Genomic DNA, 15,920 nt, shown 5'->3' with positions numbered 1-15,920 from the left:
AAAAATAGAGAATACGGACAGTAAACACCCATCATCGATCGAATATAAAGTCAAAGGTTGACTTTGGCGTTTGCGAAATAAGCAACGAATCGATTCGTTAACGTTAACGCGAGAAAGACGAATAGACGGTATCATTAGAGAGAAAGAGGGACTCTTCGCTAGCTTTCTCCAGAGAATTTATTTCACGCACGAAGGATAAATTCATGAAATTACAGTTCGGAAAAATATCGGCCGGAATATAAACGGTTGCATCGCCGAACAAAGTAGTTCTACCTTTCTAGGCCACGATCCGCGTTGCATCACGAAACGTGCAGCAACCTTTTCAGTCTCGCTTCCCATTTTCACTTTTGCTCATGCCCATGAGGATACACCTTTTACGACGATGCTCGTAAACCTGTTGACGATTCATCCGGTACGAACAATCGTATCGAGTTGGACCACAACGCGTTTTATCTCGATACATAATACGCAAACATATAACGATAACATGAAATAATGTTATTAAAAAGGTTCAACAACTTGTTCGATTCGCTATAGGAGCAACACGTGCGTGAGGGTGAAATAGGAAAATTGGTTGAAAGGTAGAATATCAAAGGGGTGACGAATACGCGAACCGAATGTAAAGCTTCGTCGTGAACCCCACAAATTTACTCGTCGATCTATGGGGACTCGAAAGGAAAAAGATACCTGACTAGAGAGAGCAATGAGAATACTAAAAACCTCTCTCTCTCTCTCTCTCACTCACTCACTCACTCTTTTCAAAGTATACATTGCGAATGTAAATTAACGAAAAACAAATGGTCGTATTTATTGGAAAGGAGGGCACGTTTCAGATCCATCTTCTTAATATATATATATATATATATATATATATATATATACACACACTACGTACGAATATACGTTATTACGTTCCCCGTTGGCGAAACGCGGATGCGATCGTAGAAAAGTTCAACTCGTCCCACGTGAATAATCCACCATCGAATTTCTCTTTCTCTCTTTCTCGCACATGTTGAAGCATCGTCTCGTGTCGTATGTGTGTACGTATGTATGTACTTGTATACAACACACCCGTCCTCTCGCTAAGTAGTATCCACCGGATTGGTTTCGCTTTCTCACGGCATCTACGAGAAACTCGTCGATAGGATTTTTCCTCCTTCGAGAGATCGATAAGATCTCTTAACGAAAAGAACTTCGCCCCTTAAGGAGCTCACGGAGACGTTTTATTTTCTCGATTGTAACGTAGCTGACGTAACATAAAATTTTTTCTTTTTTTTTTTTTTAATTCGGTACATAACGAAAGGACGATCGGTGGAAAGCACGATCTCGATTGTTTAAAATCGAATAATCGCGTAATACTCTGGCTAGATAAATTTATTCGAATTCTTGATCACTTCTCTACGCGTAATATACGAATCGATCGAGAAAAAAGATAAGTCTTTACATAATAATGTTCTTTCCCGATAAATGAACTCGTATGTAGAGACAACTCGGGCTTCCTTCGTTCTTTCTCTAAAGCGAGTATGCGTGTACGTACTTTCATCGCGTTAACTTCTTTGCGGTGATGATGATGGACGATAGTGCGAGTTCGGTTCAACGAAAGGAAGAATTTTCTTCCTTTCTATTCTGCCCATTAACGTACAAAATAACGATACAATGGAGTTACGTGAACTTTTCCAAGTAGATCGGTCTAATTACGAGAAGCGAAGCGCAATTACGTTCACAAAGAGACAGTGGCAACAAATGAGCTTAAATCAGTGCGCGACCGAAGAAGAAGAGTAGCACGAGAGGTGGAATAAGGAAGACCAGGAAGAAAATTTATTAACAACGATAGTTAGATACGCCTCTCCCTGTAAAGTAAAGACGTAACGTGAGAACAGCGGTGCAGACAATACTCGAAATACCATGGCATTTCGCGTTCGCTTTCTTTCGCTTAGAGAAAATCTCCTAATACTACTACGTTCCTACTTACACTCGCGATCTATTGTTCTCACCAGCTTTTTTCGCATTTCGAAATTCGCCTAGTATCCTTTTTTTTTCTTTAAAAAAAAAAAAAAAAAAAAGAGAGAGAGAGAGAGAGAAAGGAAGAAAGAAAGAAAAAAATCGTTTCCGCGACTTATCCTTTTTAGAGCTTACTTTTGCGGTGACCTTGTCGCGTAGCTGCATGACGCGCGCACCTCGTGCCGTTTTTCCTCCTCGAGGTCGACGTTCGTCGCCCCAGAGTATGCTGGACCAAGGTGACGGTGGCTTGGGTGCCGGCGTTGGCGGTAAACCGTAATGGATCGCATTCTTTTGCTTCAAAAGTATCATCCTTCCTCTTATCTATTTTCACTAGTTTGCCACTGAACGAGACTTTTTTTCACATACTAGTGCGAGGAGAAAAATCGATACGGACGGAAGAAGAAATTATTTTGCCAAGGCAAAAAAGAGAAAGAAACAAATAAGGAAAAGTTAATAGAAAAATGAGAAAAAGAGAGAAAGAAAGAGAAAGAGAGAGAGGTGGCTCCTCTGATGTTCCACGCGCGATTCACCGTCGTGCCGAGTGGCGGCGAACCGACTGAATCCGACGATACGAAGTCGAGTCTCTAGAAGGGCTGCTACCTCCACAGCAGCGCCTCCATAGTGCACCCTCTCAAACGCGCGCGCTATGTGCATGAGTAGAATGCATACTCGGCGTCGCGACGTTCCTTCTTCTATGCTACTTCGAGATAACGTGCATACTATTACACGAAGTAATATCGTCAATTTTCTTCGATTCATCGAAAATTCCGCAGAAATACGCCGATCTAAATAATCTAACTTCGTAGTAGCTCCGTCGAATGATTCATTTTACACCAACACCTTGTTCATTTTAATCTGCGAATAACTAGATCGTTACATAGACGTACGCGCTTGTATGATAGGAATTAAACTATCAAGGATAGAGCAATCGCGTATATGACGATGGAAGTGATCTTTTAATCTCCTCTTATCGGCTCCGTTTATTTTCCCGGTATCGTGAAACAAGCGTTTTTACGATCGTTCGCACTCGCCTCAAACCGAGCGTGTAGAAGATATCGATATTTAAAAGACGCGGAAGCTCGCGCGCGTGTTACGGTCAAGCGATCGTGCGCATGATCGATCTTGATCGTTCGACTTGTATCGCATTTAACCGGCTACGGCATGCAATTAAACGCAACCCGTGACGGATCGATCGATCGTTCGATAATTTATCTCTTTTTCTTCTTTCCCGCAGAAAATGAAACTCGAATAAAAGGGAAATAGTCGTGCACGATCGTCCTCCTCGAACGATCGATTAATCAGCTTTAAATAATCGAGATATATCCGAAGCTTATCAATCTATCGTACGAGAAAAATCGATAACGGATCAACGTCGACAGAAGCTCGAGATTTCCTCGAAACTTCCGTATATGTAGCAGCGATCAAAGTGATCCGATAAGGCATGACAGAGTAAACGCCTAATTTGTGTGTGTGTGTGTGTGTGCACGTATATACCTACATACAATATGCACAAATATAAGAGATAACAATCATCGTTCTATATTTATAAAAAGTTTAGATATTTCAAATCGAAATAAACTCGATTATTCCAATAAATTTATTTATCGTAAGATATTCTAGAAATATAATTATTAATCTATCGCGTCTCTTTTACAGGCCGATGGAGGAAAAGGGAGAGAGAGAGACTGAGAGAGAGAGAGAGAGAGAGAGAGAGAGAGAGAGAGAGAGAGAGAGAGAGAGAGAGAGAGAGAAACGGTTGCAGCGCCCTTGACCTATCACAATAGGGCTTATTTCAAGCGTATCCACCAATAGCACTCGTCGGTAAAAGTCGATATGGATCCTACTAGAGCGCGCGCGCGTCATTCGAAATAAAATTAATCTTGAATAAAACAAAAAATATTCGACGTACAAGTATGTGAGTACTTTCTCTTTATCGATAAATCCTCGAATCGATAAATATTCCTATAATAGATGCACTCGAATAAATGCACACGTTTATCCCCTTTCGAAGCGAACAAAATTGCGGATTCGCCCACACGTTTTCGCCCACTAATACGAACGATTCCTGTTCGTGGTAAAAGTGCAACGATGGAAAGGACTGGGAAATAAATATATCTAACTAGAAGACTTGCGAACCATTGAAAGAAAGAACAAGAGAAACATAACATCTTCGTGATCGAAATGACTGAATTTAAGATTAAGTAAAAAACAAAGAAAACAAAAATCTCTGACGACTCTTCTCAATCTCTTTGACGACTATGCAATCGCGAATAAAGAGGATGAACATCGTGACGGTGACGATCCCTTTGTTTACCGCCAACAGAAAATATCCATCTCGCTTTCTCCCAGAATCTCCCCCTCCCCTCTCCCAATACACTCTCCGTTTCTTTCACTCTCTCCTTTCATACGTATCTACATACACTACAGAGCGATAGCTCTGAAAGCACTCGAGAGTATAATCACGCTCGTATTTTAAAACCGCCAAATATGGAAAGGGAATCTATCTTTTTCATACTTTGTGTCTCCCTCTTTCTCGTTCTCTTCTCTCCTAGCTTTGTCCCTCTCTCTCTCTTTCTCTCTCTCTCTCTCTCTCTCTCTCTCTGTCTCTCTTTCTCACTCCATCTCTCTTCCTTCATAACAAGGAGTATTTTCTAAGATACGTATTTTATTCTCAAGAGATATCGTTGAAAACAAGGTTCTCGTTATAGAACGTAGATCCAGCGTGTAAAAAATGCGAAAGACGCTATCATGTTGCGTCGATATATTCGTTTGACGTACTTGGAAGAAACACAAAACTCACCGAACTCTGGGGAGAACTCGACACGCTCGGTGAACGCTGCACTGTGACCAACGCCATGATAATCCTTCTCCGTTCGCTCCTAACCTCGAGGACAACGATCACTATCACCGTGCACTCGTTTAAAAAGGATCCCGCCGTCAGGACGACGGAAAACGTATCATTTTTCGCGCACCTTTAACGGCATCGCGCTCGTGGCGGCCATGTTCGATACAGTCTCACGCAAGGCGCTTCACGCGCATGCGCCTACCGTTCGTTCGTACACGCGCGCGCGCGCATACTTCATTCCTCGCGATATCTTCTGGCTTTATTGGTAAACTTCAGTGCGTATGACATCACTGCCATTTCGATTTATTTACTCGTTAATCGTTAGTTGTAATCATCGTACTTATCATTGTTCGCCATCGTATACATCGTGCAAATAATGTACGTATTTAACCTCGATATACAAACGTTATATATAAACAAGAAACAAAAATTTTCTTTGTTGTATTAAAAGCGAATAACATCAACACAGTCTGGAGATACCTGTGTTATTTACGCGCGCTTTAACGCACATGCTATCCCCTATGGGATGTGTACCAACTAGCTACAATACTATATTCGAATCTCGTTACAAATCGATACATCGAAAGTCGACATTTCCAACAATACCGGTATAAGACGTATTTATCGCATTTGTCGTGCTTGTTGTCAGTGTAGAGACGTATGTACGTGATAAATATAAGTATTTTTTCGTTTTTAATATTATAATTTTAATATTAGTACATAATTTTGTAACACGATATTGCTTCTATTAAATATTCAGAGTTCATATCGCGACGTTAAAAAATGTCTAAGATATTCACGCCAACGAACCAAATAAGATTGACAAATGTTGCGATTGTACGAATGAAAAAAACTGGTAAAAGATTCGAAATAGCATGTTATAAAAACAAAGTCGTTTCATGGAGAAACAAACTGTAAGAACTTTATCTTTACAAAATCTCAATAAATTAAAATCGCGTTTACGTCGATCAGTGTGTCCGAACTTAACCTATAAATTTTATAATAGAAAAACATTATTACAGAGAAAAAGATATAGACGAAGTGCTTCAAACTCACACGGTTTTTACAAACGTATCTAAAGGTCAAGTAGCCAAAAAGGAAGACCTTATAAAATCATTTGGTACAGACGATCAAACAGAAATTTGCAAAGAAATTCTTGCAAAAGGTGAACTCCAAGTTTCTGACAAAGAAAGACATCTAGCTCTAGATTCCATGTTCAAAGATATTGCTACTACGGTTGCTGATAAGTGTGTAAATCCTGAATCAAAAAGACCATATCCAGTATCAATGATAGAAAAGGCTATGAAAGATGTACATTTTTCGGTTAAACCAAATAGAAATGCAAAACAGCAAGCTTTGGATGTTATTCCACAACTTAAAGCTGTTATGCCATTAGAACGAGCACAGATGAGACTAAAAGTTACAATATCTGGCAAAGAAGCAAGAAAGTTAAGAGAAAAAATTATTAAATTGGCAACAAAAGTAGAAAGCGAAAATTGGGACAATGGAACATTAGATTTAATCTGTCTAATAGATCCTGGCCAGTTCAGAGAAATAGATGAACTAGTAAGATCTGAAACAAAACGAACTGGATTATTAGAATTGCTGAATTTAAAAGAAATTGCAGAAGGAGATGAAGTTTTAGAATAAATCATAAAAAAAAGTAAAGATACCTTTAATTATATAAAATGTATCTTGTTTTAAGTTGTTAAAAAAATAGTGCACAGAAATGTTATATCTTGTACTGTACAAGTTTTGGTGCTATAAGATTTAAAAGATAAACGTATTATTTAATTTTGCACTATTGTAATGTAAACATTCATAAAACTTTTTATGTATTTATTAGGTTACTCAGCTAAGAAAATTATTTACAATTAAATATACAAATAGTTTTTATTAATAATCTAAACATCTACTTGAAACATAGATGTTCTATATATATACATAAGAAGTTATTAAGATTTTTTATTTTATTTTAATAAACATTATTTCGTGTGTGTACATAATCCAGATACAAGATAAATTATTTAATAATGAAATTCAATACTCTTTCTCTTTCTCCACACACACACACGCACACAGAGAGATGCACATACATACACACACCCACACATATTAACTCACACAAAATTCCTACTTCATTATTTAACTCATTCGTGATACAATTTGCATAAATTTTTTTGTCAAAATTCCTACTCTCTTGGGAGTTGCATCTAACTATAAGATTATCCAAAATGATGCATCCTTGTATAATTTTCTATCTATCTTGTTTAGATTTGTATTTCCTATAAAAATGCTTTAATAATTTCACAACAAATAATACATTTCTATGGAATACTTTTAGTAAGTTCTGATTTATGTAAATAAGTATATTTTTCTACATACTACAAAAAATGCATCTACAATATTAATTAATAATCCTAAAGAACATACATCTTTCATATTCATAAGATGCTTGAAGTATTAATCATAAATATATAATGCTTAACCTTGATACTATCACTTACATTTGTGCAGATAGTTTCAATAATATCTGTATATCCATAATATAAGATGTAGATGTAGTCTACTTATATTTATACAGGTCAGTCCCTTATTTCTCTTCTTGTACTTCTGCTCGAGGAATATAAATGTTTTCTGTACGTTGATCACATTTTGCAGCAATACGTGATACGGTTAAAAGAAAATCTGACAATCTATTTAAATATGTTTGTGCTTCCTTATCTAAAGCACCATTACGCACCAAAGATGTAATACTTCTCTCTGCTCGTCTACATACATTTCGTGCTACATGAAGAGATGCACAAGCCTTTCCACCACCCTAATATAATAAAGATAGGATAATTGATTTATAAATACATTTTATATTAGGTTTAAATATAAAGAGTATCTAAGTAATAATATATATTACAGGAATAATATAATCTTCTGGTGGGGGCAATTGATTAGCATATTCTAAAATCCATTCTTCAAGATCTTTAGTGTGTTGACTTTCAAATGTTTTTGTTTTCCCTGGTATTGACTTTGATATAGCATGATTCAAATCAAATAATATCATTTGTACGCGTTTAAGTTTATCAACATAAGGATGTTCAACTTTACTATCACATGCAAATTCTCTTGCCAATCCAATATAAGAAGACAACTCATCTGTCGCTCCAAGAGCGTTAAAAATCATATCATCTTTTGGCTTTGTATCTCCAGCATCCGTAACAGTTAGTCCAGAATCTCCATCACGTGAAAAAACTGCTACTTCAGCTATGTTCGATGGTGTGCTACTACTGTAATATCAAAATCATATATATTTACAATTATCTATATTTACATAAATATAACTATTTAGATCTGATAGACAATTTTTATGTATATGTATAGACGTATTTTCTAACATTCAACAGACAATTCAAGAATTTCACATATACTGGGGTTTATATAATATATACTTGCTACAAAATATAAATAATTTTTTTGAATTCATATGTTTATTATCAATGATATGTACTCGACACGTTATTTTCAAATCATATTAAAATTCACTTTTAAGGTTATGATACTATGTAACTCACCTATTTCTTAAAGAAGTTTGTAAACTACTTTTATATATAAAAATTGACTTTCTCCATGCACTTCTAGCCAAGTCCATTTTTCAAGTAAAATACTCTAACAAATTAGAATATTATATCGCGTTTAAAATTTTCTGTAAACGTTTTTTCCCTTGAAAATCACTAATACCGGCACAGGGCTTGTAAATTTAGACGATCACTAAAGACGTGGGCGCCATCGCAAAACGTTATGAAACGACTGAAAACACAAAAAGGAAGAAACAATTTCTAGAGAAAATATTTATCTTTTCGCAGATATAACTTCTAGAAAATTAAAAAAATATTATTATGTGCACTTTGTATTTTTTAATGCCATCTGCTAAGCTCTTCTTCACCGTTTATCTCACTAATTAATAAAGTCTGCAGAATACATAAAATGTATAATCAATAGAATATTTCATGTAAAAACATTGATAAAATTATTTTAATCTTATTAGAAATAATATTACAAAAGAGTATAATAATTTTATATTGTAAACAATGTAACAAAAACAAAAATGTTCGATAGTTTTTTTTAAGAAATTACTTGAGACGTCCTCCATACATACATAAGCTGTTTTGTCATATATATATATATACACACACACACACACCACACACATCACAGGAAAGTATCTGCAGATGGCGATATACGCTTCACGATCAGCTGTAATTCGAGTTGCTCCAAACGAAACATTTCTATCTAAACATTGATATTGCGATACCTGCGATCGCGAATTCGATCTATTATTAACTCCTATTGAGTATAAAGTACTGTCTACATATAGTAATTACATTTATATTAAAATTATTTCTAAAATCTGTAATATACACGTGTGTATGCAAGTTTTTTCTATGCATGTATATGCAAGTTTTTCAATTACTTAAAACAGGACACAAATAGATATATTTTACGTGATGAACATCTGTAGGTGCATCCAAATTGCAACGATATCTTCGATAAAACGTATGTAAGTAAAAATTCCATGAATTAAATTGATTCATTCTGTTTGACTCATTCATTACTGATTTGCAATATATAAATCTTTACATAAGATGAAAACAATTAAACATGTCCGTGATAATTGGTAGATGAAAAAAAATATAGTTGACTAAACCTTTAATCGAATCTGTCCAAATGATAAATGAAGTATACTAAAAATAGAGTAATTACAGATATTATATTGACAATATAACATCTGTAATTTTATACCTGATAAAATCTTGCTTGCAATTACAATGATAAGATGATTACTTTAACACGTTTATTTAGACGCTTTACGGTTCGAAAAATATTATGATTAATCTTCGTTTAAAGATGGACTTAGATCCTGCAGAAATGGTAAATGAGGTTAAAGAGAAAGTAATATTGCACTGGAACTGTCGAGGACTGACAGAGTTACCAGAAATCATACGAAAATATGGCAACCACATACAGGAGATATATTTAAAGTGGAATAAACTTACCACTTTACCACCATGGATTATAGAATTATTTAATGTTACTAATTTATATATCTATGGTAATCTCATTAAGGAACTTCCTGTAGAACTTGGTAATATGTCTCAATTGACTGTATTAGATTTGAGTGCAAACAAATTAAAAGAAATACCATCTTCTATTGGTAATCTAATAAATATAGAATCATTGTTATTTAATGATAATTACATAAAAAAATTACCAATGGGTAAGTATATGTTTAGGAAATTTAGTAAATGCGAGCTCATAATTTATTTTCTTATAATACAAAGTGCACTGTCCTCAATTTACAAAACAGAAATGAGCCAACTTCATAATCTGGAAGTATTATCTCTTTCTGGAAATGAATTTGTAGCATTACCAGAGTGGCTTGGTTCATTACCAAAGCTTAAAGAATTAAATGCAGATAATAATTATTTAAAGGAACTACCTAATAGATTGACATTGGCTCCTAAAGTATCAGTGATTTCAGTGTGTTCAAACAGGTTACTACATTCTATTGTATCATGCACATGCACACAGACATCGGAAATTACATGCATTAGAATTTCTAATATATCCATCATATTATCCTTTGTAATATAAATCATTTTTGATACAGATTAAAATATTTACCATTAAATGGTTTCTTGTCATCTCCTTGCATAAGATTTGATGCAAATGAATATTTAAATTATTTATCTTATCCTGTCCTCATCCAATTGGCTTATCAAATTCACACATCAGTTACTGGTGATTCAGTGAATATCCTAGGCTATAAGCAAGTATATGTACCCAACTTATTTCAATTCTATCAATTATAGAAATTATTCACGTTAATAACTTTTCATTCTGCTTATTTAAAATGTAAAACTTGTTCCATGTTTATTACAGATGTTTCAAATTAAAATATGATGATAATCAATCATTGAATGCAAATATCAAATTAAATATAAAAATAGATGCATCATGCAACAAAAATATAGTGATTGAATTACCAAGGCAAATTTTAAGGATTCACAATGTTAATGAAAACAAAATTGTTTCTTTGTGGGAGCTTGCCCTTAGAAAAGTTTACAGATTAAAGTATGCAATACATTATTGGTACTTACAGCAACTTTATACACAATTAATTATAAATGAAACTACAAATGAATCTATAACATTTTGTTTTAGGTATAAGCATATACTTAATATTTCTACATCTCCTATAAACGTTAAAGTTGTTTATAAACAAAATACTAAAAGAAATTTTGATTTTTTAATGTCCTCTATTAACTGTGCTTCATATAATCTATTGATAAATGGACCAGCCACTATTTGTGTAAATTCTCATTGTCAACAACCAATTTTCACAGAAGCTTGGATTATTGTTGGTATTATTCATCATATATATTCGATTCCAACTATTGCTTTATGTTGTTCTAGAAGGTAATATAATCTTCAAAAGTTTAAATATATATATATATTTGTGTGTGTATATATATATATATCATCATCATAAGAGTTACATTCATATTAACTTTTCAGCTGTGCTTTTAAATTTATGGCTAATTCAAGTATGATGCTAAATTTTCGTTGGTATTGCATAAATTGATGATATTTTTTTTTACATAACTAGTCAATTATTCATTCTTGTATATACATTGTTACCAAAATAAAAAGAGATTATGTTCTTAATCTTGTTTCTTTTTTGTTTTTGTTTTTAATTTAATTTAATTCGATACTAGATATATTTGTCAGTCTCAATGCTCATATTTCCTTAATTGCAATATAATACGTATCATCGAACTTCAAAAACAAATGTTTGTACATAAATGAAAAATAAACAGAATTTCCTTAAATTTAACAAGACAAGCTTACCTACAATATCAAGAATTGAAGTTCCATAACATCAGAATTATTTCCCTAAGCCATATCTAACTATTACAATTTAAGAAATAAGAAAGTCTAATGCTCTATCTCTATCAATATCGCATTTTAATAATGCCATAGATGCTTGATCTTCTGGAAATCCTAAATCTTTCAATGTGCATAAGTTTTTATAATATATTCTTGCTTTATTTGGATCATAATGTGTTAATGCAAGTGCTTTTTCTGCATCTTCTCCAGACATACCAGTCTCCTCTAAAGACTGAATAGCTAGAAGATATTCTACAACCTTTTTATTGTCTTCACCACCGAGATCGCATATAGCACGTGCAGCTCGTGATAAAGAAAATCCCATATCACTTAGATGTTGAGCTAATTTCTGATCTTCTCCTTTTAAATTCGAGAGTGGATTTGTATGATTTACACTATTTGACACTAATGTACGTTCGTGTTTATGTTTGTTGAACGAATCTGCATCTGGACTCTCCAAATCAAGCCAAGGTTTCCAGTTCTGTTACATGTAACATAGACAATATAAAATATAAATTTATATATATTTAAAATTTTATAATATATTTTTTTTACCTCCATTGAGGGCCGTTCCAATTCCCTTTGAAGTTCTTGTACAATTGTTGATACACTGCGATGCTTAACATTAACGTTTTTGTCAGCATTTTCTTCACTTTGTGCATTAATATTTACATCTTCTTCTTTTTCTTCCTCACAAACCACAGCCTGTTCTTCGATAGTTAATTCGTTTATAATATTTTCTAACTTCGCAGATGGTATCCATTGCGATGTAGGTTGCAATACCTACAGGCATAAAGCACTGTAAATGTAAAATGCTAATTACAAGAAATATATTTATATATATGTAATTAGAACGATTATATTTATTATCCAAGTAAATACTTCTCTCTTAATTTGAACAAGTTTTACCAACCTGTGCAAGTTCTTCCATATCATTAATAGTTTTTAATTCCATATTATCAAAAGGACTGCTTGTATCATTATCAAAATCTGCAAAGTCAAGTCCATTAGCTTGTACATGATTCTGCAAATCATTGGCTGGCGGAGACAAGGGTTGAGGAGTAAGTATAGTAGTTTCTGGTGGTGGAATAACTTTTACTGGTGGTTGTTTTACTGTTTCTGTCGGAAGAGGTGGAGGTGGTGGTGGAGATTCCTCCTTTTCTCTTTTCTTTTTTTCTTCTAACCGAGCTATACGTGCCTTAACGTTTGCTTCTCTGGCTTTACGCCATTCTGCCATCTTATAAAAGATAAATAATTTCATTAATTTTCAAAGTAAAAATTACACATAAGATTTAAAAAATATATGAAATATTTCTAAATAGGATAAGAACTGTACCTTTTCAAGGACGGATTTTTCTAAGCTGAAATTATATACTAATTTCGATATATCTGGTAATTTATTATTATACACTGCGGGCAAACCGACTTTTCGTGGTGGCTTGTATGCTTCCACAATTTTAACATGAACTCCATCCATGTACGATGCAACAGAATCACATTGTGCCGAAAATGAGGGCCGAGCCATAATAGCCGTAAAAATTTAAGACAGCAGTATTTATAATTTTATTTTATTACGAATTTATAGCGATGATCAAATATTTTTTCTTTAAACGTAGCATTATAACCTAAATTATATCATGACAAATATCTAGCTGTGGATATTTCGTTACATATTAAATTCTTATAAGACTTCTAATAAATGATAAATTTTACAATTGGAATCTAATGTAGTTTTATTATACAACAATTCGTATTAATAATCCAAAATTGAAAATACTTCTTTTAATTTGACAACTCATCACCTCGATGCTATCATTTTCTGTTTGCTTGCGATGATTCGATCCAGGAAAGCCAAGTTGATAGAAAAATAATAAAGGTTTCTTTTGTTCCGTTATTGTCGACAGATTCGCTAGTGTCGCTAATAAAATATAAACAAAAATATTGCATAGATAAAAAAAAAAAGTAGTAACAATTGATAATACACGTAACTACTCGACAGTTCCTAAGTACATTAAAATGATGTCATCGCGCGCGTTTAGGTATCGTTTAAATATAAAAATAATAATTATATCAAATGGTCTGTAATATATACATTGATTAATATAATACAGTATTTATATTAAACGATGTTTTATCTTAATTAGTACCTCACTACTATTATTATATTACTATTAGTATAAAAATGTATTAAACTTTCGTTTAATTTTTGGAAAGTTGCTAGACCTGATTTAGTTCAGACATCATTCAGGAAACAATGTGCATATGATATGTGCGTGTTGTTATTAAGTGAAGATACTTTGTGATTGAAGATAAATAAATATAAACATGAGTGAAAGTACTGATGTAAAAAATAATGAAGAAGACAATGTAGTAGTTACTTGGAAAGATTTGGTAAAAACATTATTCACATATGATCGAAATTATAACCTTGAAAAATTGTGATTGACACATTGTTATTTATAGTTCTTTTTTTTTATCTAAATTTTATTACAGCTTCAAATAATAATTAATCTTTTTTAGTGGCAAATAAAAATTCTTAACTTAATATTTCCTTTTCACAGGGTATAGTAGAAACCCTATGTAAAGCTTGTGAAGATTTAAAATGGGAGAAGCCAACTAAAATTCAAAAAGAGGCAATTCCTTTAACACTTCAGGGTAAATTTAGTAAAGAAAAATTGATTTAATTATCACAAATATATATATATATATACATGTATGTTTTATTTATTTATATAATTTTTAGGTAAAGATATAATAGGCTTGGCAGAAACGGGATCTGGTAAAACAGCAGCTTTTGCACTTCCTATATTACAAGCTTTATTAGAAAATCCTCAAAGATATTTTGCTTTAATATTAACACCTACCAGAGAATTAGCATTTCAAATTTCAGAACAATTTGAAGCACTAGGTATAAATTTTATATCTTTATCTTACAAAAAATTTTAGAACAATTATATAAATTATATTATATCTTAGGTTCAAGTATAGGTGTAAAATGTGCAGTAATAGTTGGTGGTATGGACATGATGTCACAGGCTCTAATATTAGCAAAAAAGCCACATATACTTATTGCTACACCTGGAAGATTAGTTGATCACTTAGAAAATACTAAAGGCTTTAATTTACGTTCTTTAAAATTTCTGGTAAATAATTATGGTCTTTATATATCACAAAAACGATTTTATTGTAATATATTTTTTAATTTGTAAGGTAATGGACGAAGCGGATCGTATTTTAAATATGGACTTTGAAGTTGAAGTTGATAAAATTTTGAGAGTTATCCCACGTGAAAGGCGAACACTATTATTTTCAGCTACAATGACAAAAAAAGTACAGAAGCTGCAACGGGCTTCTTTGCGCAATCCAGTTAAAGTTGAAGTGTCTACTAAGTATCAAACAGTTGATAAATTACAACAATATTATATATTTATACCTGTCAAATTCAAGGTAAATATATAGTACTGAATTAGGCATATATATTACAAAAGTACATAGATTATTTTAAGACTTATAAGAAAAATTTCAGTATAAGAATAATAAACTATATACAATCCAATTTCATAATAGGACGTATATCTGGTACATATTTTAAATGAATTAGCTGGTAATAGTTTCATGATATTTTGTGCAACTTGCAATAATACAGTAAGAACAGCATTACTATTACGTAATTTAGGATTTACGGCTGTACCTTTACATGGGCAAATGTCACAGAATAAAAGGATTGCAGCTCTTACAAAATTTAAAGCCAAGAATAGATCTATACTTATCTCTACAGATGTTGCTAGTAGGTAGGTAAATAAATTTTCCCTAAGTCAATAACGTATTATTTAGAAAGAGGCATACAAATTTTTATAATATTTTACAGAGGTCTCGATATTCCTCATGTTGATATAGTAATAAATTTTGATATACCTACGCATAGTAAAGATTATATACACAGGGTTGGTCGAACTGCACGTGCAGGTCGTTCAGGGCGCTCAATTACATTTGTAACGCAATATGATGTTGAACTTTATCAAAGAATAGAACAATTAATTTCAAAACAATTACCTCTTTATGAAACAGAGGAACAAGAAGTAATGCTACTACAAGAACGGGTAGCAGAAGCTCAACGTATCGTAAAAATGGT

General features: G+C 32.9%; 6 protein-coding genes across 19 annotated transcripts in view; 3 read left to right on the top strand and 3 right to left on the bottom strand.

The window, feature by feature from the left end:
• The window catches only part of LOC122633542 (flocculation protein FLO11-like), a 66,351-nt gene extending 61,327 nt beyond the window's left edge, over positions 1-5,024 (bottom strand). The window contains exon 1 of one of the 3 annotated variants that reach the window (XM_043821523.1): positions 4,802-5,024. In XM_043821523.1, coding sequence (XP_043677458.1) covers positions 4,802-4,858 — 57 coding nt within the window. In that variant the 5' untranslated portion in view covers positions 4,859-5,024. Of the gene's footprint in view, positions 1-2,136; positions 3,421-4,801 lie in introns of those variants that run through there. The other 2 variants (XM_043821525.1, XM_043821522.1) reach the window with 2 other exon arrangements.
• A 167-nt stretch (positions 5,025-5,191) lies between these two features.
• LOC122633552 (ribosome maturation protein SBDS) lies at positions 5,192-6,749 on the top strand. Its single transcript, XM_043821553.1, has 2 exons — positions 5,192-5,760; positions 5,869-6,749. Exons 1-2 carry the CDS (start codon positions 5,630-5,632, stop codon positions 6,494-6,496), a joined length of 759 nt encoding a protein of 252 aa, XP_043677488.1. The 5' UTR covers positions 5,192-5,629; the 3' UTR covers positions 6,497-6,749.
• A 169-nt stretch (positions 6,750-6,918) lies between these two features.
• On the bottom strand, positions 6,919-8,799 carry LOC122633553 (corrinoid adenosyltransferase-like). 2 transcript variants are annotated; one of them, XR_006328139.1, is made up of 4 exons: positions 8,413-8,799; positions 7,758-8,127; positions 7,354-7,667; positions 6,919-7,131 (listed from the first exon to the last, which is right to left on the bottom strand). XR_006328139.1 is itself a non-coding variant. In XM_043821554.1 (3 exons), exons 1-3 carry the CDS (start codon positions 8,487-8,489, stop codon positions 7,440-7,442), a joined length of 675 nt encoding a protein of 224 aa, XP_043677489.1. In that variant the 5' UTR covers positions 8,490-8,797; the 3' UTR covers positions 6,919-7,439. The 2 variants fall into 2 exon arrangements, 1 of the variants encoding a protein (XP_043677489.1); XM_043821554.1 differs by having other exon boundaries at positions 6,919-7,667; positions 8,413-8,797.
• A 258-nt stretch (positions 8,800-9,057) lies between these two features.
• Positions 9,058-11,566, top strand: LOC122633538 (leucine-rich repeat and death domain-containing protein 1-like). Of its 7 annotated transcripts, XM_043821513.1 has the most exons (7): positions 9,060-9,398; positions 9,746-10,115; positions 10,206-10,392; positions 10,509-10,667; positions 10,781-10,972; positions 11,063-11,317; positions 11,417-11,566. In XM_043821513.1, the coding sequence occupies exons 2-7, from the start codon at positions 9,746-9,748 to the stop codon at positions 11,481-11,483; spliced, it is 1,230 nt and encodes a 409-aa protein (XP_043677448.1). In that variant the 5' UTR covers positions 9,060-9,398; the 3' UTR covers positions 11,484-11,566. The 7 variants fall into 7 exon arrangements, with proteins under 7 accessions (XP_043677445.1, XP_043677442.1, XP_043677444.1 ...); XM_043821510.1 differs by having other exon boundaries at positions 9,058-9,261; positions 9,360-9,394; positions 9,746-10,392; positions 10,781-11,317; XM_043821509.1 differs by having other exon boundaries at positions 9,059-9,261; positions 9,360-9,398; positions 9,746-10,392; positions 10,781-11,317.
• Positions 10,141-13,789, bottom strand: LOC122633540 (ubiquitin-associated protein 1). Its single transcript, XM_043821518.1, has 4 exons — positions 13,125-13,789; positions 12,702-13,025; positions 12,344-12,571; positions 10,141-12,269 (listed from the first exon to the last, which is right to left on the bottom strand). The coding sequence occupies exons 1-4, from the start codon at positions 13,311-13,313 to the stop codon at positions 11,820-11,822; spliced, it is 1,191 nt and encodes a 396-aa protein (XP_043677453.1). The 5' UTR covers positions 13,314-13,789; the 3' UTR covers positions 10,141-11,819.
• A 226-nt stretch (positions 13,790-14,015) lies between these two features.
• The window catches only part of LOC122633539 (probable ATP-dependent RNA helicase DDX47), a 3,891-nt gene continuing 1,986 nt past the window's right edge, over positions 14,016-15,920 (top strand). For 3 of the 5 annotated variants that reach the window (XR_006328137.1, XR_006328136.1, XM_043821516.1), the window contains exons 1-7: positions 14,016-14,179; positions 14,350-14,443; positions 14,532-14,696; positions 14,765-14,931; positions 14,999-15,235; positions 15,356-15,579; positions 15,857-15,918. Coding sequence is in view for 3 of the 5 variants with exons in the window: in XM_043821516.1 (XP_043677451.1) it covers positions 14,114-14,179; positions 14,350-14,443; positions 14,532-14,696; positions 14,765-14,931; positions 14,999-15,235; positions 15,356-15,579; positions 15,857-15,918 (1,015 nt within the window). In the remaining 2 variants the exon portion in view is untranslated. Of the gene's footprint in view, positions 14,180-14,349; positions 14,444-14,531; positions 14,697-14,764; positions 14,932-14,998; positions 15,236-15,355; positions 15,580-15,656; positions 15,919-15,920 lie in introns of all 5 variants that reach the window. The other 2 variants (XM_043821515.1, XM_043821514.1) reach the window with 1 other exon arrangement.

Source organism: Vespula pensylvanica, chromosome 12 (genome assembly GCF_014466175.1).
Source record: "Vespula pensylvanica isolate Volc-1 chromosome 12, ASM1446617v1, whole genome shotgun sequence".
Classification (NCBI taxonomy): Eukaryota; Metazoa; Arthropoda; class Insecta; order Hymenoptera; family Vespidae; genus Vespula; species Vespula pensylvanica.
The sequence above is the reverse complement of the archived record's forward strand: the minus strand, read 5'-3'. Positions and strand labels throughout refer to the sequence as shown.

What these genes read in the sequence shown, in the direction of transcription:
- LOC122633552 (XM_043821553.1), top strand. Translation starts at nt 5,630, where the DNA reads ATGTCTAAGATATTCACGCCAACGAACCAAATAAGATTGACAAATGTT. An exon ending in GTTTCATGGAGAAACAAACT is followed by an intron (nt 5,761 to 5,868) that starts GTAAGAACTTTA and finishes ACATTATTACAG; the next exon opens with AGAAAAAGATATAGACGAAG.
- LOC122633553 (XM_043821554.1), bottom strand. Translation starts at nt 8,489, where the DNA reads ATGGACTTGGCTAGAAGTGCATGGAGAAAGTCAATTTTTATATATAAA. An exon ending in CAAACTTCTTTAAGAAATAG is followed by an intron (nt 8,128 to 8,412) that starts GTGAGTTACATA and finishes TTGATATTACAG; the next exon opens with TAGTAGCACACCATCGAACA. An exon ending in CAGAAGATTATATTATTCCT is followed by an intron (nt 7,668 to 7,757) that starts GTAATATATATT and finishes TTATTATATTAG; the next exon opens with GGTGGTGGAAAGGCTTGTGC.
- LOC122633538 (XM_043821510.1), top strand. Translation starts at nt 9,746, where the DNA reads ATGGACTTAGATCCTGCAGAAATGGTAAATGAGGTTAAAGAGAAAGTA. An exon ending in ATTTCAGTGTGTTCAAACAG is followed by an intron (nt 10,393 to 10,508) that starts GTTACTACATTC and finishes TTTTTGATACAG; the next exon opens with ATTAAAATATTTACCATTAA. An exon ending in GTGAATATCCTAGGCTATAA is followed by an intron (nt 10,668 to 10,780) that starts GCAAGTATATGT and finishes TGTTTATTACAG; the next exon opens with ATGTTTCAAATTAAAATATG.
- LOC122633540 (XM_043821518.1), bottom strand. Translation starts at nt 13,313, where the DNA reads ATGGCTCGGCCCTCATTTTCGGCACAATGTGATTCTGTTGCATCGTAC. An exon ending in AAAAATCCGTCCTTGAAAAG is followed by an intron (nt 13,026 to 13,124) that starts GTACAGTTCTTA and finishes ATCTTTTATAAG; the next exon opens with ATGGCAGAATGGCGTAAAGC. An exon ending in TGGAACGGCCCTCAATGGAG is followed by an intron (nt 12,270 to 12,343) that starts GTAAAAAAAATA and finishes TACATGTAACAG; the next exon opens with AACTGGAAACCTTGGCTTGA.